The sequence below is a fragment of the Rhinatrema bivittatum genome, chromosome 8 (genome assembly GCF_901001135.1).
Source record: "Rhinatrema bivittatum chromosome 8, aRhiBiv1.1, whole genome shotgun sequence".
In the NCBI taxonomy this organism is placed as follows: Eukaryota; Metazoa; Chordata; class Amphibia; order Gymnophiona; family Rhinatrematidae; genus Rhinatrema; species Rhinatrema bivittatum.
In genome coordinates this window covers 91,261,264-91,286,354 of record NC_042622.1, presented here as the reverse complement: position 1 = coordinate 91,286,354, position 25,091 = coordinate 91,261,264, and the positions used below count along the sequence as shown (strand labels likewise).

The window sequence follows — 25,091 nt, the reverse complement described above, 5'->3', positions numbered from 1 at the left end:
AGTTGACGAGGGCAGCCGGTCTTGTTTACTGTACTGTTGTGTCACTTTTCTGCTATTTAGGACTCTTGGGCTTTGACTCTTTGGGTGGCACATGGCCTCTTGCTGTGATGATGTGTCAGTTCAGGAAGGGAGTGCACGTTGGTGTCTCAAAAGCCCCCCCCTCCCCCGGAAGCTACGATCTGGCGATTCCTCCCCACTTCTGTACACTTCCCTCCATGCTTCCAGTCAGAGAAGGACCTAAGAGGGCTAGAAATTGCTTTGCAGCTACAGAAAGCCCCCAAAGATCACAGAACTGTCCCCCCAGCCGCAGCAGTCCACGTTTCTTCCAGCCGGGGCTCAGCAAAACTATTACTCCATCTGTGGCTAGGCCTGGGATGGGCTTGATTGGCAGTTTTTATATCTAAAAGTGGAATCGTTCGCATCCAAGGCCCGGCGAGAATATCCATCCCAATCTATTACAGTAATAAAACGGCATTTATCTGACACTCAGAAACCTTTAGCAGTAGAAAGTAGTTAATGTGGAAAACGCAGAGCTATTAATCCAAAGCCGAACAATGAAGTCACTGTACCGTGGATACCCAATACATCACCCATGCTTTCTCTGACTCCAGGTGGAATTGTAAGAGAGAGATGTTTATTATAATAATTCCAGATGATTGAGCAGTTCGTGCGGAAAGGTGAAATTAGATTGGTGATTTCCAAGAAATCATTTATTCAATGTTTTATTTTAGATCACATTTTTGGTAATGAAGGCTTTCACAAATAGTTGTCAGGACCATGAATATGGATGAAGGTGACATGCTGCATTGGGCCCCCGCCCTCTTGGCATCACCTGAAAACTGGAGTCAGTTTAGGAATCTCTTGACACAGGAACAGAAATGTTGGCCATGAAATCTAAATATTTCTGTTGTGTGCCTTTCTGTCTTGCCTCTTTCACTCTCTTTCCCCTGCTCCATTCTTCTCTCCTCATTATAGACGATGGGCACTGGTGCTACAGGAAGGTTCCCTGGATTTACACGCCTTCTGGGGCCATTAACATTGTAACGTAGTAAATGAAAGCAGAAAACGACACAAGTGTCCCATTCAGTCTGCCCAGCAAGGTTTTTCAGGGTCGCCCTGTGCAGGTTACCGAATGCACAGTTTTTTAACCTGCACTTGAATGCACATTTTATGAGCGCAAATCTTGCTGCCGGCGCAGGAAGGAGTTTTACGCTCACAAAATGCGTAGTGAACTTAGCACTGTCGCATGGAAATTCCATGCTAATGAGGACATTAACCGTTTAGTCCCCGCTGCACAGAGGTACAGGGGCCTAACCCAGGGTTTTCATAATGCTGGAAACTATTCCTGGTCACAGGCAGAGTAGAGTTTCCAGCATGAATGGCAGAAGGGGCTGGGCCGGTTCCAGGAGCGAGTGAGGGAGTGTGAATGCCCAGCGACCTTGGCCCCACACTTACCAGCTCATGGGGCTCCAGCCGCTCTCCTTGTTGGTCCCAAGCAAAGCAGCAGAAAGGGAAAGGGAGGAGGAGGGCGAGCCTCCTGCAGCCGCTGTCACTTGAGGCAGTGCAGCCCTTCATTTTTAGACAATCAAAGTGCAAGTATTTACACAACAGGAGAGCCAGTCCCCAGGGATAATGGATTTCTTAATTCTGGTCCACATCTTCCACACTGGTCTGGCTTTTAAGAAAACAACTTAAGCTTGATAGCCAGATTTAATTATATTGATTTGTCAGGCTGCTGCCACCTCATGCTCCGCTGCCCCCCACCCCCCATAAAACAAAAATGCATTTGGCCTATGTTATCTCATATTTTCCAGTCTATGCAGTTTTTTAAACTCCAGATGCATTAGAGTTAAAAAAAAAAATCAATTTGTGCATTAAAATTATGTGCTGAAATCCAGCGCACAGTTTCTTAAGGTACAGATTATTGCATTGACATGTAAGTTTGTAACTGCTTCTCCAGGCATGTTAGCTCAGTGCTTCATTACTATCCTAGGGATACTTTGTATTTAAAAACACAGAAATATGAGGGCAGGAAAAAAAACCTCCTGCCTGTCTAGTCTGCCTATCCATGCCAGCCACTCAGCTGTAGAATCCCTGCCACTCCCTCCGAGGTCTCCCTGTGCTTGTCCCATGAATTCAGATACTACACACACCTACACACACCCCCCCTTGAAGACAGCACATCTCTCCACCACCAGGGAAAGAGCCTTCACCATCGCAGGCCCGGCCCTCTGCAACTCCCTCCCCACACACTTCCGTCTTGAACCCTCCCTAACCAATTTCAAAAAAGGCATCAAGACCTGGCTCTTCAGACAGGCCTACCCTGAAACCAACCCCCCATAGACAATCCCCTCCTCTGAAGCCAACTCCTCCCTCCCACCACAAATCCTGCACACCCCATTGGATCTCTCATTATCATGCCACCTGAAATTGCCTTGACGTAAGTTAATTGTATTCACACACTGCTGTAAATAAGTTACAATTTATAGAATGTATAATGTAAGTAAGTTATAATGTATAACCCTTTCTAAATTATCACACCTCTGCAGTCCTTCTGCGGTAAATACCTCCCCCTGTAATCTCCTCCACTATAATTATGGTTATGCTCCTCTACTTTCTCAGCTGCTATCCCTTCCTCCTCTATCTATACCCCTCACTCCCGCCCCCTTTTTCTCGCCTGCTCCCTCCCCCTCGCCCTGTTTTTTGTAATTTTCCTCCTTTCTCAAGTTTATTGTAAACCGGCGTGATGTGCCCGCACGAACACCGGTATATTAAAAGCTGTTAAATAAATAAATAAATAATACTAGCCTTGTCTCCACCACCTCCACTGGGAGGATGTTTCAGGCATCCATCACTCTCTCTGGAAAGAAATATTTCCTTAGATTACTCCTGAATCTGTCTCCTTTCATCCTCATCCCATGACGTTCCAGAGCCGCCTCCTTACTGAAAGAGGCCTCCTCCTCTGCATGGAGACTGTGGAGGTATTTAAATGTCTCCAGAGCCGGTGAAAGAGTATAAGGCGCTCTAGGTGAACTTTCAGCCTTGTGCACTCCTCCCCTACCTGCACGCAATTAAAAATTGGGTATTTATAATAACAGATTTTACATGAAAAGGACATTCAAAGTACGATCTTCTGAAGTAAAAAAAATATAACATGTATATATTGCTGTGGGGCTAACCAAAAAGCTCTGCAAAAAGACACTTGGAGCCCAAATGGTATCAGGCTTATTGAAACACGTGTTGCGTGTGGGCTTGGCCCTCAGAATGCCATGAGTAAATGAATTACAACTACAATATAGTAAACCTCCCATAACAAAACAGCACTTACTTCCAGCATTCAAACAGTAACAACCCTAACTATGAAAAGGCAATACTGAAAATATTACATCAGACCCTAATAAACCAATACACCTCCTGCAGCACAGTAAATATGGGCAGAAAAAGACCAAATGCCCAGCAAGTTACTTATAGTAATAACTGCCCCTGCATGAAGGTTACCCCCATGCCTTCTGCTAAGGGTAGTAAATGCTGCTACTATAGATCCCTAAACAGAAACTACACCCTAGCAGAATTCCTCACCTTGGTCACAATCACAAAACACAGAGACCAGACCCTCTCCAAATGCAAAATAAGTGACCAGAGAAATGAGAGAGGTGCATGCAGAAACCAAAATGGAAACCAGAAGAAGTGCAACACCGGAGAAACAGAAACCCATTTTACTCCTGAGGGAATTCTGTTCAGCTGTGCAGTCTTAGAATTTGGACAGAATTCTAAAGTTCTGTGCAGAATTTGTAACCGTGGGTTGGCGATAGTGAAGAAGGCGCGCGGGCAATCATTGGCCTGCAGAGACTGGAAGGGAGAGTTGGCGCATTACTTCAGCCCAGGCAGGCCAGAAGTAAGAGGAGGCTGTGTCGGGAGCGGCCCACGCAGACGAAGATGCGGTTCATGACCGTCTGGTGGGGGCAGGCCTGGGGGAGGCGAGAGGCAGCAGAGGGTTCAAACCTGAAAGAGGAAGAAGAAAGTCGGCTTGAGGGAGGAAGAAAGGAGGGAGAGAGAGAGAGCAGAGAGGTCAGTCCTGGGAGGTTGTGGGAAATAACAGAGATGAGGGGGAGGAGAGATAAGAAAATGGGGGGGGGGGTAACATTTCCCTTCTGTGCAAAATACAAACATAAAAGGTGCACGTTTCCAACCTTGTCATATTCCAGTCACAAAAATGAAAATAAATGCTTTTCTCTACCTTGTTGTCTGGTCATTTTATTGTTGCTGTTCTCTTTTTATCACTTTTCTCATCAGTCTTCTCCCATCCACCCAATCTCCGAATCCCTGCTCTCCCCTCCCCACACATGGTCTCTCTCCCCCGCCGCCACTGAGAAACCCAGACCTCCTGTGCCCCCACCTCAACTCAAATCTTGAGTCTCCAACCTCTCCTCTCCAGGTATCCTTCTCACCCTGTTCCTTCACCCAGTCCTTGCTCTCCTCTGTCCTCCAATCCTCATGTTCCTGCTCTCCCACTTCATTCCCCAATACCCACTCTGTCCCCAACCCCCAATCCCAGCCCATGCTCTCCTATCCCCAGGATTCTCTCCCATCAGTCCCCATTCTTCCCTCCCCACCTGGAGCCACTCTCTCTCTCGCCCTCCTGTTTTCTCTCTCAATCCCCCAGATCCCCACCCATCCACCCAATTTGAGTCCCTGCTCTCCCCCTCAATCCCCAATTTCTACGCTCCCACTTCATTCCTTGAGACCCCATTCTCACCTCTCCAGCCATTTCTTTCTCCTTCCATGCCATCTCCTCAGGCCCTGTTATCTGAGCCCCTGCTCTGCCCTTAGAGTTGCTTGCTCTCTTTCCCTCCCCACCTCTGCGCTCTGGCCCAGCCCATCTTGTCCCAGAAAAAAAGCAAGTGGGATTGGAAGAGCTGGAACAGGAAGGCCTGGACTGTACTGCTCCACACACTGCAGCGCGACAGGCAAGGGCCACCACGGGACCTAGCAGCTCAGCTCACTCTTTCCCATGGCAGAGCCAACGATTTCTTTTTTTTTGTTGTTTCGGGCAGGAAAAGTGCCCAGCTGGCTTACCTGCAGCCTGGCTTTCAGTCCTATTTGTTGCAGACAGCACCTAGAAAGTCTCTGCCAGCATTCACGGTGCAGCATCTGAGGATGGTCCCGAGCTGTAGAAAGAGGGAGCTGCTGTGTGTGCACTGCCTCCAAGAGGCCTGCCTGTCCTCCGTTCTCCTTGAACTCAGCCTGGTCCGTTGGACCTTCTTCCCGCGGTGACTTTCTCCTTTTGTCCCCGACTGCACATACAGCAGGCAGCACGAGTTTCTGCGTTGCATCTGTGCACTCAAGGACCTCAAAGCTCCTAAGGATGACGTCAGCACAGTGGGGAGGAGGGAAGGCACAGAGAGAGATGTCTAAGCCTGTCACTTTCTGATTTACTGCCTGTGACGCCTCCAGCCAGTCGACCTTGTTACTGCCACCATGCTGGCTTAGTCTTGCTGCCACCCCTGGGACCATGGTGCTTGAGGCGGCCTACCTAGTGCTTCCACCGTCCATGAAAGTCTCTATCACATCTCCCCATTCCACCTTTCCTCTAGGAGATGCATGTGTAACCCAGACATTTTTTAGGTTGCTAATAGGTCTTGCAACAGTCTAGTGCAGTTAGGGAAATAATTAGGGGAGTATCCATTCATGGACAGCCCTCCCACTGGCAGAGCTGCAATATTTAAATTAGGGGTCACGTTAGCAAGGAGGCGTTAGGGTCGCTTGTGCGCCCCTAGCGCCTCCTTGCTAAGGAGAGCCCGAGTGCATCAGCCATCCGCCGGTTAGGAAAACCGACATCGAGTTTATCGGCGTCGGTTTTCCTAAACACCGCACGGCCAGGGGGTTCAGGAAATGGACGCTTCTCAATTGAGCGTCTGTTTCCTGCACCCAACTGCTGGCATTTTTTTTTTAACTTTTTTTTTTTTTTGGTTAAATTTATTTACTTTTTCCTCCTACTTAATATTGCAACGATATTAAGTAGGGGGCAGTACAGAAAAGCAGTTTTTTCTGCTTTTCTGTACTGGTTTAAGGAGCACTCAGCAATTAACGCCTGCTCCAGACAGGCGTTAATTTCTGATCGCTAAAGGTGCGTCCTAGAGGCACGTTTTTTTTTTTTGCATCTGGAGTGAATGCCTAATCGCCTCAATCACCTGCGTTGTAGAGGCGCTAATCCCCTTATTGCATAAGGGGATTAATTAGCGCCTATACAACTCGCGTCCAACTGCAGGTTATACAGTGTGCTCAGCTGAGCGCCCTGTATTGCATCAGCCCCTTTAACTCAAAAATACACTCCTACACCTCAGCAGCCTACTAAAGATTTGCCACTCCTTGCAATGATTCAAGCTGCTTTTATAACCCCAGGGGGCTGGCTGTTCAAAATGATGTACCCCTCCCTCTACTACCTTTCCTATCCTAGCTCAAATGGAACTTAAACTGGGGCCAATTTGTAATGATCCCCAAAGGGTCATTACACATAAGAAAATGTTGAAAAGAGTCGGTCCAAAGACTGAGGAGAGGGGTATTACTAGCAGACCGAGGACAGGGGAGTTACTAACTAGTAATACCCCTCTCCTCTTTGTTAAGGCTAGTCATTAGGGATCTTCTGTGTTTATCCCATGCCCTTTTTAATTCCATTACTGTTCTTGCATTCACTATCTATTTTGGGAGGGCATTCAATGCATCCCTCACACTTTCTGAGAAGAAATATTTCCTGACATATTTCCTGATTCTACTCCTTTCATGACCCCTAGTTTTACAGCCTTCTTTCCATTGGAAAAGTTTTGATTCTTGTGCATTATTAATACTTTTCAGGTATTTAAGTCTATGTCATATTTCCCCTGTCTCTCGTCTCCTCCAGAATAAGAAAATTATTCCTTACCTGCTAATTTTCGTTCCTGTAGTACCGCGGATCAGTCCAGACAGTGGGTTGTGTCTCCCTTCCAGCAGATGGAGTCATAGAAAAGTTTGAAGGGTGCTCTCTTATAGCCTGGAGCGCCCTCTGCGTCCCTTCAGTATTGAGTATATCAAAGCAAGAAGAGACCATGGATTGGATCAAGTAAACCAACCTCAAACTGTAACTATGTACAAGAATGTTTTGATTAGAAATTGTAGTGAGAACAAACTTGCAAAAGGACCCATTGGCAATACACGAATAGTCCTCATACTGTTAATCATTTGAGCTGATATTCAAAAGTACTGTGTAGATGATCCCAAAACCCATATCTACTCTTAGGGTGGGCATCTGGACTGATCCGCGGTACTACAGGAACGAAAATTAGCAGGTAAGGAATAATTTTCTTTTCCCTGTACGTACCCAGATCAGTCCAGACAGTGGGATGTGCCAAAGCTTCCCTACCTAGGGTGGGCCCCGGATAGCCCTGCTCGAATGACCTGAGCGCCAAAGGAGCCAAAACCCGGTGATTGGAGATTTAAGTGATAGTGACGTGCAATGGTGTGCAACGATTTCCAGGTAGCTGCTCTGCATATGTCCTGTGGCGAGACTGCCTGGCATTTTGCCCAGGAAGCTGCTTGAGCACGGAGCGAAAGAGCCTTGATGCCCTCTGGAGGTGGCCGACCAGCACCAATGTACGCTGAAGAGATTGCTTCCTTTAACTAGCGAGCAATTGAGGTTTTAGAAGCCTTGTTCCCCCTTTTTGGGTCCACTCCACAGGACAAAGAGATGGTCCTATAGGCAGAATTCATTTGTAACCTCCAGATATCGAATTAGGACGCGCTTAACATCGAGCCGTCTAAGTTCTCTGGGATCCTCGTCAGGGAAGGATGGTAGTTCCACTGATTGATTCAAATGAAAGGCTGAGACCACCTTTAGCAGGAAAGTTGGAACTGTGCTCAAGGATTCTTCCGAATTTGTGAAACGGAGGGAAGGCTCCCTGCACGACAAAGCCTGAAGCTCCGAGATCTGGTGGGCAGAACAGATGGACACCAGGAAAACTGTCTTCAGAGTGATGTCTTTTGAGGGTAGCTTTTCTCAGAGGCTCAAAAGGAGGACCACCTAGAATCTGAACTCCTTTAGAAACTGGACTATATCAGGATGTGACGAAAGAGGAGCTCCATCCAGGTGACGGACGAGGGAACCAAGGGCTGCCACCTGAACCCTCAGGGAATTGTATGCCAACCCCTTCTCCAGGCCTCGCAGTAAGAAGGATAGTATCTGGATTACTGAAGCGCGATGTGGAGATACACCTGTGGATTCACAGCAGGCCTCAAAGACTTTCCACACCCGCACCTAGGAGGTGGAAGTGGAAGTCTTCCTAGCCTTCAGAAGGGTCGAAATAACATCCTCCGGGTAGCCCCGTCTCCTCAACCTGCGCCTCTCAAAAGCCAGGCCGCAAGACAGAAGCGATCTTCCCAGTAGAAAAATACAGGACTCTGATGCAGAAGGTTGGGAAGATGTCCCAGGTGGAGAGGTCCGTCCACCACGAGTTTGACTAGGTCTGCAAACCACGGTCTTCATGGCCATTCCAGCGCCAATAGAATTACAGGACCTTGGTGAATCTCTATTCTTCGAAGCACCTTTCCCACCAGGGGCCATGGCGGGAACACATAAAGTAGGAGGTTTCACCGCCATGGGAGGACTAGGGCATCCACTCCTTCCGCACCGTGCTCCCTTCTGTGACTGAAGAAGCACGGAGCCTTCGCGTTCTTTTGAGTGGCCATCAGATCCAGATGGGGATGGAGAGCCACTGCTTTCTCGGAGGGTTCCCACTCTCCGGGATCTATGTGTTGACGGCTTAAGAAATCCGCTTGGACATTGTACACTCCTGCTATGTGGGATGCCGCCAGGTGGGAGAGGTGAAGTGCCGTCCATGCCATTAACTTGTCCGTCTCCTGAGAGACACGGCGGCTCTTTGTTCCTCCTTGACGGTTGATGTACGCTACCATAGTGGCATTGACGGAGAGTATCCTTATGGCTTGGCAATGAACTAGGGGGAAGAAATGCTTCAAAGCAAGATGAACCGCTCTGGTTTCAAGATGATTGATCAGCCAAGTCGCTTGCACTGACGTCCATCGTCCCTGTGCCGACTGCGTTTGACACACAGCTCCCCATCCAGAGAGGCTTGCATCCTTGGTGATGATCACACACTGTGGGATCTCCAAGACCACTCCCTGCAGCAAGTGATCCAGACTGAGCCACCAGCTCAGGCTGTCCTTGGCAACTTCTGGCAGCAGAAGAAGTGCTTGGAACTCCTGAGACACTGGCTTCCAGCGGGAGATTAACGCCCTCTGCAAAGGACGCATATGTGCAAAGGCCCAAGGAACCAAATCTATAGTTGAAGCCATCGAGCCCAGGACCTGGAGATAGTCCCATGCTGTGGGGAGTGAGAGGCAATGGAAGCGCTGTATCTGAGAGATGAGCTGTACCTGAGAGATAAGCGGCCGAGCACGGTCCTGATGCAGGAATACTTTGCGCAAATTGGTATTGAACCTTGCTCCTAAGAAGTCGAGTGTCTGAGAGGGAATAAGGCTGCTCTTGGCAAAATTGACAACCCATCCAAGAGAGTGGATGGGTTGTCAAAGGTCCAGGGACTTCACACGAATGAGCCAGTCATCCAGGTAGGGGTGGACTAGAATCCTCTCCCTCCGTAGGGCTGCTAAAACCATCACCATGACCTTGGTGAAGGTGCGGGGAGTGGTCATTAGGCCAAAGGGTAGGGCCTAAAATTGAAAATGTTGACCGAGGATTTTGAAGCGAAGGAAGCGTTGATGTTCCTTGAGGATGGGGATGTGGAGATAAGCCTCCGTCAAGTCCAGGGAGGCTAGGAATTCTCCGCAGTGTACCACCACTATTACGGAGTGTAACGTCTCCATCCTGAAATGTGGGATCCTGAGGGCCCTGTTGACCATCTTGAGATCCAGGATTGGACGGAAGGAGTCTTCCTTTTTGGGGACGATGAAGTAGACGGAATAATGGCCTAACCCTTGCTCCTTTGAGGGCACCAGGAGGATGGCACCTACGTCCATGAGCTGGTCAAGCGTTTGACCTACTACATGTTGTTTCTTCACTGGGCCGCAGGGAGAGAAGAGAAACCTGTCCCTTAGGGGTCGAGCAAATTCTAAAGCGAAGCCATGCTGTAGAATATCCAGAACCCATTGGTCTGAGGTAATTTTGAACCACTCCTCATAGAAGAGGGAGAGACGTCCCCCTATCCTGGGGTTCAAAGAGTGGGCCGGCAATTCTTCATTGGGAAGACTTGGAAGAGGCCCTCTGAGGGAGGCTGTCTCAAGCTGGTCTTCAACCGCGAAAGGAATGAGACCAGGACTGCGACCGTGAGGAAGGAGGTCTTTGAGAGGCCGGTCTTGACTGTCAAAAAAGCCGCTGACCCTGGAATCGGCTTCTAGTAGAATTGAACGTCCTGAAGGTACAAGGACGATCCTCCGGCAGCTTATGTACCTTGTTCTCTCCCAGGGATTTGATGAGTTATTCAAGATCCTCACCAAACAGTAATTTGCCTTGAAGGGGAGAGATCCCAGCTGAGTCTTAGACGAAGAATCAGCCGACCAATTATGGAGCCAGAGGAGACGCCTGGCAGAGACTGCTGATACCATTGATCTGGCCAGGACGCGGAGTATGTCATATAGCGCATCCACTCCATAAGCTATTACCGCCTCTAGGCGTTCCGCCTGTTGCGCTTCCTCTTGTGGCAGGTCTTGAGCACTGAGCAGCTGTTGGACCCATCTGAGACCTGTGCGCTACATTAAAGAGCTGCACACTGTGGCTCTTACCCCCAAGTCTGATACCACAAAAATCCTTTTGAGGTAGACTTCAAGCTTCTGAACCTAGAGGTCTCGGAGGGCAGCTCCACCCGCGGCTAGGATGGTAGTCCCTTTTTGTGACTGCTGTTACTGACGCGTCTACCTTGGGGACTTTGAGGAGTTCTAGGAATTCCTCCGGGAGAGGATAGAGCTTGTCCATAGCCCTTCCTACTCTCAGACTAGACTCTGGCAAATCCCATTCTCTGGATAGCAATTGAAGGAGCATAGGATGAAATGGAAACATTTTCGCTGGTGGACACATTCCGGCAAGGACGGGGTCCCCTTTCGTGGCCCCCATACTGGTGCCAGATGGATCCTGTGGAGCCTCAATATCCAACTCTGCTAGGACATGGGGGATGAGAGGATCATGTTCATCCCTCTGAAACAGGCGTAAGACCCTAGGGTCATCTCCTTCCATGTGCATGTGAGAAGTCAGATCATCCTGGTCCTGGTCCGGCCCCAGAGCACCCTGGGGAGAAGGATCCAGATGGGGGACCACCCTGACTCGGGAGGATCCCTGAGGAGATGCAATGAACCTCTGAGGAACTGCCGTGGACTGCAGAGGATCTGTCAATCTAATCACCTTAGGAGGAGGGGGGCCTGAAGATGCATCCTGGTGCTGTTCCAAACTGGCCAAATAAGCATTGTGCAAAAGAAGCACAAAATCCGCTGAAAAAAGGCTGGGGGGTGGAGGTCCCGAGTGAGGAATGGCAGGAAGGTCCCCTGGTGTTGCCCCCTGGCCCGGGGGGTTAACCAGAGTTAAAACTGGTGGGGAAGGAGAAAAACTGCCATCTGAATCCTCCTTTGGCTGAGCGTCCAGCTCTGAAAACAAAATGGCCGCCGTTCCCGCGCTAGATGGGATCATGGCTGGACCCCAGTGAGCAGTCGCATCTGGGAGCGCAAAGCCGAATGTCCAGCTGTTCTCGAGGGACCCTCCCCACCGGGGAGGCACCTCGAACAAATGCCTTCGCGGGAGAACCACGTCCCAGGCTCTCTGCAGGCAGCACATCGCGCTGAGCACGCCATGGGGGAAGGGAAAGCCTGGTAATAAATGAGAAACACCCCCGGAGCCTGGCAGGAGCGGGTAAGAGAACCTCCGCTCAGAAAACAATGACTTAGCTTTTTACAAAAAGCAGAGGAATGTCACCTCTCTGCTAGCGCTTCCCCGAGGTAGGCGGCGTCTCAGGGCAGCGTGCCGTCGTGAGGGGGGAGAGGTTGGACCACCAACATTCACCCCTGGAAGTCAGAGAAGCCTGAGAAGGAAAAAGTACAAAAACTTACCAAATCTACTCTGAAAAATGCCAGGTTCCTGCCTGCAAGTTTGGAAGTGACTGAGAAGCCAGAAACCCTTTTTTTTTTTTTTTTTTTTTTTAAACTTGATCCATCCAGACAGTGAAAGAATTTAAGAAGGAATATGAGAGAGAAATCTAAACTTCTATCCTGCTGTAGCTGAAATGGGGAACCGCCTGTTCTGCAACCTTCATCTGCTGGAGTCAGAGAAATACTGGAGGGATGCAGAGGGCACTCCAAGCTATAAGAGAGCACCCTTCAAGCTTTCCTCTGACTCCATCTGCTGGAAGGGAGACACAACCCACTGTCTGGACTGATCCGGGTACGTACAGGGAAATTCATATTTAAGTCCTTCATGTCATCTCATAAGTCTTTTGGTAGAGACCCCACACCATTTTGGTTGCCTTTCTTTGGACCACTTCCATTCTCTCGCTTTCCTTTTTGAGAAGTGCTCTCTAGAACTGAACACAGTACTCCAGATACCACCTCTTTTTTTTTTTTTTTGTTATGCTTCTCTCTGTGCAGCGCAATATCCCTTTGGTCTTAGCTGTCTCTTTCACGGTTCATGCACATCAGTTTTTTGCTCCCCACCCCCAATCACATACAGCTCCTTTGGATTCTGCACCCCGAATGCATAACCCTGCACTTCTTGGCTTTGAATCCCAGCTTCCACTGTTCCTAGAGCTTTAATTTTCCCACCATCAAGGTAAGGCTAACCAGCCTATAGTTTACTGCTACCACTTTTGTGAAGCCAGTGAAGGGATATCATGATCCATACCACTAATAATCAACGGTTTCCTCATGCTGTCTTCTTCTCTCACTTTCTAGAGTCTTTCACCGCAGATCACAAGCCACTTTTGGGTGAGGCCCCTGAGGTGCGAGGATATTTTCTTGGCTGCGGTTTTAACAGCGCAGGTAAGGCCTGGGGCAGGGGGTAGAGGGGAGGTGTTCTGTCTTTTTATGGTTCTCTGCTGATGATCTCGTGCAATAATTCAAAGTGCATTTGTATCTGTATGCATCGTTCTCTTCATGCTGAATGCTGGAGGCCAAAGTTCCCAATATGTCCGTGTGAGGAAGGGCCTGCCAATGGGTGATCAGCCATCTGAGGGAATGTGCCATAAGCAGAGGATCCCAGAAACCTTTATAGATGGAAAATTCAATTTGGTTTCTCACCCCCACCATCCCAACTCCTCCACAACAAAATGCTAATTTGATGAAGAGTTTGTAAGTTATCTAAAGGATCCCCCAGGACAAGGTTAAATGAGCTCCATAGCAGTATGTGTGCGGCGTTTCTGAATTCGCCCATGTTCAGGACGTGCTTTCTGGGGATTTTTTTAATGTGTATTAATATATGTCGGGTTTATCTGACTTGCTTTTTGAGGGAACCAAATCCACAAATCATAAAATAAAGCAAATAAAAGGTTGGGGGTATTTGTTTTTGGGGGGGGGAGCATGGATACTTTGAAATCAGGTGCTAGAAGACCTGAGCAAGAGTGTGCATTATAGGCCAAGCATCATTGACTGAGTGACCCCCCCATCTTCTCTATTCTTCTCATTCTTTGTTTTCCTCTCTTTCTGGGGTCTAGGAATGATGCTTGGTGGCGGCTGTGGAAAAGAATTGGCTCACTGGATAATTCATGGTCGTCCAGAAAAAGATATGTATGCTTATGACATCAGGCAAGTATGACAACTTCATGTCTTGTGCCCTGACCTGCCTCTCGCCTGCGGGCACCCCTAGAGCATAATCTGAGAACTGAGTCTGAAGCTGACCAGCCTGCACAGGTGGGTCACAGAGGGGCTACGTCTTGGCTGATGGGTCTGGTTCCTGCCCTTGGATGGTTCTGGACGTCTGTCCTCACTCTCTCTTGCCTGACCAGTTTGCACTGTTCCTTAATTAGAGAGATTGTGTTAATTACTGACCAATGTCCGGTTTGCCATGTCTGGGAGTGGAGAAATGCAGACATCAGCAAGAACCCCGGTGAAATAATTCTTTGCTTTCTTCTGTCCTTCCTTTACAAATTTTAAAGCAAAATGATATATTTGCTGTCACAATATAGAGTAGAAAAGTATAAGGAATTAGCATTATAAAACCTCTGCCTTATTATAAAGTCTACTTTTAGTTTAGGCTCTAGACAAGGCCTTTTTAGTTCAGTATGCTTATGGTACAGAACTTTCTGGCACATGAATATTTCCTGTTTAAATGCTGTCACTGGAAGGCCAGATAACGAGGGCGCAGTGCCTGGCTGCCACACTCCTTCTTCCACAAAGGATCTATAGCAGCTGAACGCACCAGCACACAGAGCAGCTGAGTGACTGCATTGGAAATGATTTCTGACCAGGGTGACAGCACCAGCTTTTCCCTTTGCTGCACTACTATGTTTGTAAAGCTGATCTGTGACTTTGTTCTTCTTCCTCCTCCCCTTTATTTTTTGTTTCTCTTGTGCAATCGGCTGGAAAATGAAAGGATGTGACCCGTGGGTGGGGCAGCTGTGCATGTGCTCCGGCATCTTCTGCTGGAATTATAAATAGAAACATGTAGACTGGTATCAGGCTTCTTACTTGGCTAGAAAGTGCTGGTTCTGAACACCTCGCCTATCATTACCAGTACCAGAGCCTGAGGCGCAGTCAGGGCTGGCACCTCTGTAGAAATAAGGGCTGTACAATGGAATAGGGGGATGTGTTTATAAGAGATATATATAGTAATATGGTACTGACGGCAGAAAAAGACCAAATGGTCCATCCATTCTGCCCAGCAAGTCTCCCACTGCAGTAACTGCCGCACTGTGCAGGTTACCCCCCAAGCCTTATATATTAACATAGCAACATTTTTACCGAGTGAGAAGCCTTCTTGAGAATTCAAACACTGCTGCTTGACGTGCTTTTCTTTTGGACTTGGCCGCAGAAGCAGTCCTGTGCTTTTCCCCTTATGTCTGCATTATCAGTACCCCGTGTCGTAAAAGTCAGGACCCTTGTTGGTTGTCATCTGAATCCAATTCCCCTCCCACCCCCTCCCCCTGCTGTCAAAGTAAAGGACTGCTTTTTTAAACTCCAAGTCTTAAAACGGTTGAGACCCCTCCTCCACTTCCAAGATTTCCGAACAGTTTTACAAGCAATCATTTTCTCTAAAATTGATTATTGCAACTCACTTTTTACTCGGCCTCCCTGCTAATACTATCAAACCTTTACAGATGTTACAAAACCCCGCAGCAAGGATTCTAACCAAGACCAACAAAAGAGACCATATAACACCCATCCTTCAGAACCTGCACTGGCTCCCAATCAAATTCAGAATCTTGTACAAAGTCTTATCGATCATCCACAAAGCCATTCACAGCATCACCCCATTGGATCTCATGATCCCATTTCAGCCTCGCTCCACCTCCAGACCGGCGAGAATAGCATACAGGCCCCCCCTATCAAAACTTCATTAAGAAAAAGAGCTGTCTCCACCACGGGCCCAAAGCAATGGAACTCGCTCCCTCCAGACCTCAGGCTCGAACAATGCCCGAGCAAGTCGCTATTTGTGTCCTACGCTCTAGCAAATCCGCCGTCTTAACACCTAATCCCCATGCCGCTACTTGTACCTACGTTCTAGCAAATCTGCCTTCGTAGCACCAAATCCCAGTGCCCTATTCTTAATCTCCTTACAGTACACCCGGCTAGCATTAGGCTCACCGGTCAAGTCTCTTCCTCCTATACAATATGTTAAACCCAGTTCTTTGTACCCAAGTTTGATTATCCTGGTTCAATGTAAGGCATTCTCATGTGATGGTTATTGTTGGAATGTAAACCGAAATGATTGGTAACTTTGTTACTTGAATATCGGTATATAAAAGTGCTAAATAAATAAATACATAAATAAAGTGGAGCGTGATATTGCAGTTGCATCGAAAGTATCAAGGGTTAAGGGTAGTAATCCCTATGGTTACCCCATGCAACCTTTTCTTCATTTCCGTCCTCTAGCCTTTAGGGATCCACAGTGTTTATCCCATGCCCCTTTGAATTCTTTGACTGTTTTTGTGTTCACCACCTCTTCTGGAAGGGGAATTCCAGGCATCCACTACTCTTTCTGTGAATAAATATTTCCTGATGTTTATTCTGTCTTCCCTTCTGGAGTTCCATTTTGCAACTCCTAGTTCTACTGTTTCCTTTCCAACAGAAAAGGTTTGAATTTCGTGCATTATTAAAACCTTTCAGGTATCTGAAGGTCTGTATCATATCTCCCCTGCACCTCCTCTCTTCCAGTGTGTACATATTCAGATCCTTCAGCTGCTCCTCATAAGTCTTCCGATACAGACCCCTTTCTCTGGACCGTCTCCATCCTATGTCTATCTTTTTTGAGATATGGGCTACAGTACTGAACACATTATTCCAGGTGAGGCCTTACCAAGGACATGTTCAAGGGCATTATCACCTCCTTTTTCTTCCTTTCTCTATGCAGCCCAGCATTCTTCTGGCTTTAGCTATCGCGTTGTCACATTGCTTCGCCGACTTCAGATCCCCAGACACTATCACCCCAAGATCCCTCTCTTGGTCCCTGCACATCAGTCTTCCCCCCCCCCCCCCCCCATCACATACAGTTCTTCTGGATTACTGCACCCCCAGATGCATGGCTCTGCACTTCTTGGCATTGCATCTCAGCTGCCAAATCCTAGACCTGTCTTCAAGCTCTCTTAAATCACGTTTCATTCTCTCTACTCCTTCAGGCGTGTCCACTCTGTTGTAGATCTTAGTATCATCCACAAACAGACAAACTTTACCTGCTATCCCTTGTGAACTGTTGGGAAGAGTCTGGTTGAGCTGCTAAATCCTGGACCAGAAAAATTAGCAATTTAAATTTTGCCACAAGCAGGGAACACTCCTACTTTAACTTAAAAAAAAGAAAGAAAAAACCCCCCAGGAAACTGCCCCATCCCTACCCACTGACAGCTGAAAGGAAGCAGAAACAGGTGAGAGATCATTTCAGTGCACGAAGCACCCGCTATGCAGAACCGAACCAGACTGCAGAATCGGTCCATTTATGTCATTGCCCTGCAGCAGGAGGCCACCTTGTCTACCCCTCAGATGTTTTCTCTACCCCTGAGATGTTGGAGAGCAGCACAGAAGAGCAGTCTTAGCCTGTCTACTCCATTGCTGTCAAATGTCAAATCCTCTGTTTCCCACCAACTAGGCTTCAGCTGTCTTATCCCTAGAATAGTTTTTTTTTAAATATTTTTCGCAAAAATCTTAATAGCAGATCACAATCCCATGATTGATGCTTGCTTGCTTGCTTCCTTCCTTAATCCTTCTTGCTTGATTTTTTTTTGTCTTTTGGGTTGCCTTCACTCTCTCTCCTTGGTCTGTATCTCCTCTCATAGTACTTTCCCCCACCTATCATTCCTTTGCTCCATGTCTCTCAGTGCCATTTCTCCCTCTCTACCTTCCTTCTGACTCCGAAATTGGGTACCTAGTGCTGTCAGCTTCGGAAAAGGCAAAGTACAGTCTTGCGCTGTCAGCTTGATGGCTGCAGTGCCACCGAGGCCAGTCTAGTGCAGAGATAATCGGAGGGAGGGGCAGAGCTTGAGAGCAAAAAAAAAAAAGCCAATTGAGTGCAGATAATGGTTGGGGGGGGGGGGGGGCAGGGAGGTAGCCTAATGCCGAGACGCCACTGGCCGCCCACTGTGGGACGTCCTGTGGTAGGTTTACAGGCTACATGATTGATCACACAGCCGCTAGCATATAATACTTCTTGGGAGGGTGGTTTTATTATCTCGCCGTTCCACAGTTACTGCTGCCTTGTTTTCATGGCTGCTTCACTGCAAGGAGCCAAAATCGATTCTGCAGTAATTGCCTTAATGCGTCTCCATGCTCGCGTTTTATTCACTCTCCTGCTTAATGCGATCATCCGTGTCCCCTCGGACAGCACAAGGCTGCAGCACAGTAATTAAATCTGATGTTCTTGTTCAATTAGCCTGTTCCTAATTATTCTCTAAGCTAATAATGGAGCTGAAGATTTCAATTGAAACAATGTTTCCAAATGATGTTCCTTTTCGCAGAGAAGGTGTGAAGATGTTTGTGCCCATGCGGTGACGTGATCTGCCATGTCATTTTGTCTCCATCCTCTCTCGGTCTTATTGTACCCCTAGCATTCTTTTCCAAAATTACATTCTCAGGCTGATGCAGAAAGGTGCGTTCGGTTGAACAAATCTTTCTGCCTGCACTTGGAACGTGCATCTTCTGTGCACAAAACTTACTGCCGACGGAGCAAGGAATTTTGCGCACAGAAAATGCCTAAATGGGACTCCTGCTTGGCGCCCTCGCATGGGAATCCCATACAAATGAGGGGATTAAGCAATACTCCCCGAGAGAGACTGTCAGGCCGATACAGAAAAACGCGCGGGAGAGCTGGCGAGCCCCCGCACAGGTCACTCTCCTGGGCGCGCGATTCAGGAAGGTGGCCTATGCAAATTAGGGCCCGTGGTAAAAGGAGGCGCTAGGGACACTAGCGCGTCCCTAGCATCTCCTTTTTGACAGGAGCGGCGGCTGTCAGCAGGTTTGACAGCCGACGCTCAATTTTGCCGGCGTCGGTTCTCAAACCCGCTGACAGCCACGGGTTCAGAAAACGGACGCCGGCATAATTGAGTGTCCGTCTACCGACCCGCGGGCTGCGGGCCGATTTCTAATTATTTTTTTTTTAATTTTTACTTTTTTTTTTTTACTTTTGGGGCCTCCGACTTAATATCGCTATGATATTAAGTTGGAGGGTGTACAGAAAAGCAGTTTTTACTGCTTTTCTGTGCACTTCCCCGGCACCGGCAGAAATTAACGCCAGTGTTTGGGCAGGCGTTAATTTCTGAAAGTAACATGTGCAGCTTGGCTGCAAATTTTTCTTTCTGTATCGCGCGGGAATAACTAATAGGGCCATCAACATGTATTTGCATGTTGCGAGTGCTATTAGTTTTGGGGGGCTTGGACGTGCTTTTTCGACGCTCTATTACCCCTTACTGTATAAGGGGTAAAGCTAGCGCGTCAAAAACGCGCGTCTAAACCTGTGCTAACAGTGCGCTCCATCGGAGCGCACTGTTAGCACTCTCGGCAGAACTACCTACCTGGGATGAATTCAGAGAATGGTTTTGTGATCTGCGAAAGGATTTAAAAGATCATAAAAAAGAACTACTCAGCATGATGTCGGAGATCAAGGACGAGATTGCCACATTAAGACAGCGAGTTGATGAGCTTCACACTCATCTGGATTACCAGGCGGAGACGACTAAGAAGCTTCAGGAGGTTTGCTCTAACCCGCAAGACGATACTCTTTTGCTGAAAGAAAAGCTAAATGATTTAGAGAATAGGGCCCGTAGGAACAATCTTAGGTCCTGTGGTTTCCGCGAGTCTCCTGAGAATGCTGACTGTCTGGCGCTTATTGAGCATTATTGCAGATTTTAACTTTCGCCTCCTCATGCCAAGGATGAGAGTGACCCTCCTGCTGTAAAATTAAATCGAGCCCATCGGGCGCTTGGAGCTCCTAATAATAACCGCCCCCGCGATGTTATTGTCTGCTTTCATGACTTTACAGTAAAAGAAATTGCCTCCGCCGCTAAAAAACCCCACTAAACTTGGTCCTGGGAGGGTCAAGAGATAACTATATACTACAGATGTGAATCGTGTGATCGATCGTCTTAACGATCGATTTCGGCTGGGGGGGGGAGGGAATCGGATCGTCGCGGTTTTGTTTTTTTAAATATCGTGTAAATCGTAAATCGGGGGAGGGCGGGAAAACCGGCACACTAAAACATCCCTAAAACCCACCCCGACCCTTTAAAATAAATCCCCCACCCTCCTGAACCCCCCCAAAATGCCTTAAATTACCTGGGGTCCAGAGGGGGGGTCCCGGTGTGATCTTTTACTCTCGGGCCGGCGCCATTTTGTACGGCAAAACGATTCGAGTGCAGGAGGTCACTCCTGGACCCCCACTGGACTTTTGGCAAGTCTTGTGGGGGTCAGGAAGCCCCCCCAAGCTGGCCAAAAGTCCCTGGAGGTCCAGCGGGGGTCCGGGAGCGATCTCCTACGCTCCTGACGTCGAGGGACAAAAAACAAAATGGCGCCGGCGCCATTTCTACAACGCACCGGAGGCCCGAGAGTAAAAGATCACACCGGGACCCCCCCCCCCCACTGGACCCCAGGTAATTTAAGGCATTTTGGGGGGAGTTTGGGAGGGTGGGGGATTTATTTTATAGGGTCGGGGTGGGTTTTAGGGTTGTTTTAGTGTGCCGGTTTTCCCGCCCTCCCCCTTCCCCTCCCCCTTCCCCCGATTTACGATTTTTGACGATAAATCGGGGGAATTCCTATTAAATATCGCCTCTAACGATTTTTGACGATTTAAAATATATCGGACGATATTTTAAATCGTCAAAAAACAATTCACATCCCTACTATATACACCGCTCTCTCACATGCTACTCTTCAAAATCAGCAGGAATAGCGTGAAGTTACTTTATAGTCTCTTTGAGCAGCAAAGAAGAATCGATGGCTCCACCCTTTTGGCCTTTTTCTCTATAGATGGTGTGACCTCCAGGGTTGCGCTCTGTTACGGATGCAATATCTATCTTCCGACCTTTTGGCTTCATAGTTTCTGCTCATACGCCACAGGCAATTAAAGCTTCCAACATGAGCACCCCATTCCCAGCGTGGCAACGTATGGGCAAGCGCAATAGTAGATTGAGGAGGCAATCCAGTGGTTCAGCTGCATCGAAGGAACTCACTTGACTCTCTTCACTTTATGCAAAGCTATCCATGACTGTTCAAATCTTTTTTTCGAATTTAGCATAGTCACGCTCGTCACTCTAGTGATGTTTACTTAGTGTTGATTCTAGGCCTCATATGTTATGCTTTTCTTTATCAAGCTGCGCGATGCAGGTGTTTTTGTTTTTCTTTTGTGTCTTTCTCCAGGTGAGGAGAGGGCCCTTCTCCGGGGATGACTGATTTTACTCCTGCGATGGAAGTGGAGATGGTCTGCGAGAAGGATTTAGCAGACCTAACTAGTTATAGGGGTGGGGAAATTCTTTGGGTAGGGAAGGGATTTTCTTTGTATAATAGGGTCTTGTGCTGTGTCCCTCTTTATCTCTCTTTCATGTGCTTCCCTTTAATCTCACAGGGTGGGCTAGCTGGGGTGTTAAACTCATTTATTTATTTATTTATTGGGGTGGCTTGATTTTTATCTTGTGTGTTAATCTGTACTTATGCTACCTTCCAAATTCTTTCTATCAAACCTAAGGGGCTTAACTCACCGCATAAGAGGCACCTCTTGTTCAGGGAGTTGGAACGCAATCGTGCTGATATTGTATTTGTTCAAGAAACACATTTAAAGAGTAGATTTGAATATCTACTTCACTCCCCTAGGTTCCAGCATTCGTATTTCACTCCCTGTTGTAAGGGTGCTAAATATACAGGTGTCTGCATCATGTTCTCTCAAAGTATTACTTTCAAATCTAAACACTGTATAAAGGACCCATTGGGTAGATATTTAGTGCTACAGATTTCTATGAATAGTGTTTTGTATACCATTGTGAATATTTATGCTCCCAACAAAGAGCAAGGGATGTTTTTTCAGAGGCTCCATCAAGTGCTGCTTATGTGTAGTCCGGGTAATTTGATTATTGGAGAAGATTTCGATGTAACTAAGTCATCTGCGATGGACACCTCGCAGGGGGTATCCTCCTTTGCGCAATTTCATAAGGGGCAAATAAAGACTCTTATAGAGGATTGGCATTTGATAGAAGTTTGGAGGTTGCATTTCCCTTCCTCTTGCTCCTATATCTTTTATTCCAACTCTCATGATTCTTACTTGAGAATTGATTATTTATTGGTGGACAAGTCTATTTTTAACAATGCTTTTGCCACAGGTATAGAGGCTATAGTATGGTCTGACCATGCCCTCATCTGGTTGGACATTATCTTTATTAACTCTGAGCAGGAACATACATTATGATGCTTAAATGAATCCTTGTTGTTGTATCAGGATTTTAACTCGTCTTTAGCTAATGATATTAGTGACTTCTTGGCCCGTAATGATAATGGAGATTCCTCTCCCATTGTCATATGTGATTGTTTTAAGGCCTACGTGCAGAGCTTCTTGATTTCTAGAGCATCCTTTGTTAAAAAGCAGAGAGAAAAAGAATGTGAGGCTTTGAGACGCACTATTCACTTATTATCCCTTCAACATGCATCTGGTGGCTGATCTCGCACTCTGTTAAAGCTAACCAAGGCTCGAGAAGACTTGAAGCATTTTGAAGTGTCTAAACTTACTCATACTCTCAATCTGATTAAGCAAGATTATTTTGAAGGGAGCAACAAAGCTGGGAAATTGCTGGCCAATAAATTTTAAAAGGCCTTTTTTCAAAATCATGTGTTAATATTAAAGATGATAATGGGGAAATATTGTTTAATACTACTGATATCTGCAATAGATTCCTCAAGTTTTTTGGGGGTTTATATAGTTCTGACTCCTCTATCGCTTCGGTTTTGATTGCGGCATTCTTTCAATACCTTCTTCTTCCTAAGTTCATGAAGGAAATGATGGAAGATCTGGATAAAGAAATTTCTGGCCTTGAGATATTGCTAGCTATTAAGAGTCTCAAAGCGGGCAAGGTGCCTGGACTTGAAACACTGATGTCTAGATTCTATAAACAGTTTGCCCTATTCTTGGTACCCACCTGCAAAAAGTATTTAATTATTTGCGATCGGGGGGGGGGGGGGGGGGGAGGGGGGTTCTCTATTGCCGGATTCTAATTTTGCCGGCATTACTATTATTGCCAAGCCTGGGAGTGATCCTATGGCCTGTGGATCTTATAGGTCCATTTCTCTAATAAATGTTGACCTTAAGATACTGGGTAAAATCCTGACAGCTTGACTTATCACCTATATTGCTAGCTAGTCCATTGGGACCAGGTGGGGTTTATCCCTGGGCGGATGGCGGGAGATAATGTTTGCAAGTTGGTGAATATTATGTGGTGGGCCCACAAAGAGAGTATGTCCTTTAGAGATGTGAATCGGAACCGGAATCTGTTCGGATTCCGGTTCCGATTCACATGTGGGTTTTTTTTCATCGGGCCTGATCGCGGTTTTGTTTATCGGCTGCGCCCGAGTCGATAAACAAAAAACCAACCCCGACCCTTTAAAACTAATCCCTTTGTTTCCTCCACCCTCCCGACCCCCCAAAAAACATTTTACAGGTACCTGGTGGTCCAGTGGAGGTCCCGGGAGCGATCTCCCGCTCTCGGGCCGTCGGCTGCCACTAATAAAATGGCGCCGATGGCCTTTGCCCTTACCATGTGACAGGGTATCCGTGCCATTGGCCGGCCCCTGTCACATGGAGGGCGCACTGGATGGCTGGCGCCATCTTTAAAAATGGCATGGGCCATCCAGTGCTCCTACCATGTGACAGGGGCCGGCCAATGGCACGGATACCCTGTCACATGGTAAGGGCAAAGGGCCATCGGCACCATTTTGATTAGTGGCAGCCGACGGCCCGGGAGCGGGAGATCGCTCCCGGGACCCCCACTGGACCACCAGATACCTGTAAAATGTTTTTGGGGGGGTCGGGAGGGTGGGGAAGCAAAGGGATTAGTTTTAAAGGGTCAGGGTGGGTTTAGGGGTTATTTTTGTGTGCTGTTTTTCCCGTCCTCCCCCAAAATGATAAGAGAACCCCCACTATCAATATCGTGGGGTTTTCCTATCGTTGCGGGGGAGCCCCCGATTTCTGACGATTTTGAAAATATCAACGATATTTTCAATCGTCCGAAGCCTGATTCACATCCCTAATGTCCTCTATCTTCCTCTTTATAGAAGCAGAAAAAGCCTTCGATCTAGTGAATTGGTCTTTTCTGTTTTATACAGTTGAACAAATAATATTCAGAGTCTTTTTTTTTTAATCTTGGATTTATAAGCTCTATGATCAACCTAGAGCATGTGTTAAAGTAAACGGGGGATACTCCGACTACTTTTCAGTTGGGAGAGGTACACGACAGGGGTGTTCTTTGTCACCATTGTTGTTTGCTATCTTTCTCGAACCTCTAGCTATTAAAATTCATAATGATCCGCTTATCTCTGGGTTTCAAATGGGCTTGCACACACTCAAACGTTCCCTCTTTGCTGTTGACATTATGTTTACAGTTAGTGACCCCCACATCTCTTTAACTGCGATAGAAAGGGTGGTGGGAGATTTTGGCAGAGTATCTGGCTTTAAGGTTAATTGAGAGAAGTCCAAGATCTTCAATATTTCCTGTAATTCTGACACCGAAACCTTCCTGCATCGTCTTCGTCTATTTAAATGGGCTTCGAGCAAGGTTAAATATCTTGGAATTTATCTGGGTAAACATCTTAATACTCTCTTTTATTTGAATTATTCCTCTCTGCTTGAACATATTTGGCGAGATCTGGAAAAATGGGAATGGTTATCTCTCATGGCTAGGTAGGATATCTTTAATAAAAATGCATGTCCTACCACGCCTACTTTATTTTCCAAACTCTGCCAATTCACATGTCCGATAGTTTATTAAAATCCTGGCAGCAGAAAATATTTAGTTTCATTTGGAAAAGAAGGCCCCCCAGTGTTCATTGGAGTATCTTGTGTATATCTAAATATGAGGGCGGCCTCAGTGAATTGAATATTTTGTGGTACTATGTGGCCGCCTGGCTTCGATCGGTAGTAGATTGGCATCACATTAATCATCCTAAGCAGTGGGCTTTGATTGAGCAATACTGGATGGCCCCTATGCCCTTGTTGGCTACACTATGGCAGCCCCGCCATACTTGGTGTGGCGGCCTTGATATGGCATCAACTACCTGTAACACGTTAAATCTTTGGAAGAGATGGAGCCGCTGCTTAGTGGGTTCTCGGGAATATTTTCTTTCTTCACACTTGTTTCATAATGTTTCTTTTCCCCTTGTTTATCCTTACAGGCCTTTAAATCTTGGAGACAGCGGGCATTTATTTGGTGGAACATGTG

General features: G+C 47.2%; 1 protein-coding gene across 5 annotated transcripts in view; it reads left to right on the top strand.

Moving 5' to 3' along the window:
* SARDH (sarcosine dehydrogenase) overlaps positions 1-25,091 on the top strand; it is a 119,225-nt gene that overhangs the window by 25,372 nt on the left and 68,762 nt on the right. For all 5 annotated transcript variants that reach the window (XR_003858071.1, XR_003858072.1, XR_003858073.1 and 2 more), the window contains exons 9-10: positions 12,934-13,020; positions 13,692-13,782. Coding sequence is in view for 2 of the 5 variants with exons in the window: in XM_029611035.1 (XP_029466895.1) it covers positions 12,934-13,020; positions 13,692-13,782 (178 nt within the window). In the remaining 3 variants the exon portion in view is untranslated. The remainder of the gene's footprint in view (positions 1-12,933; positions 13,021-13,691; positions 13,783-25,091) is intronic.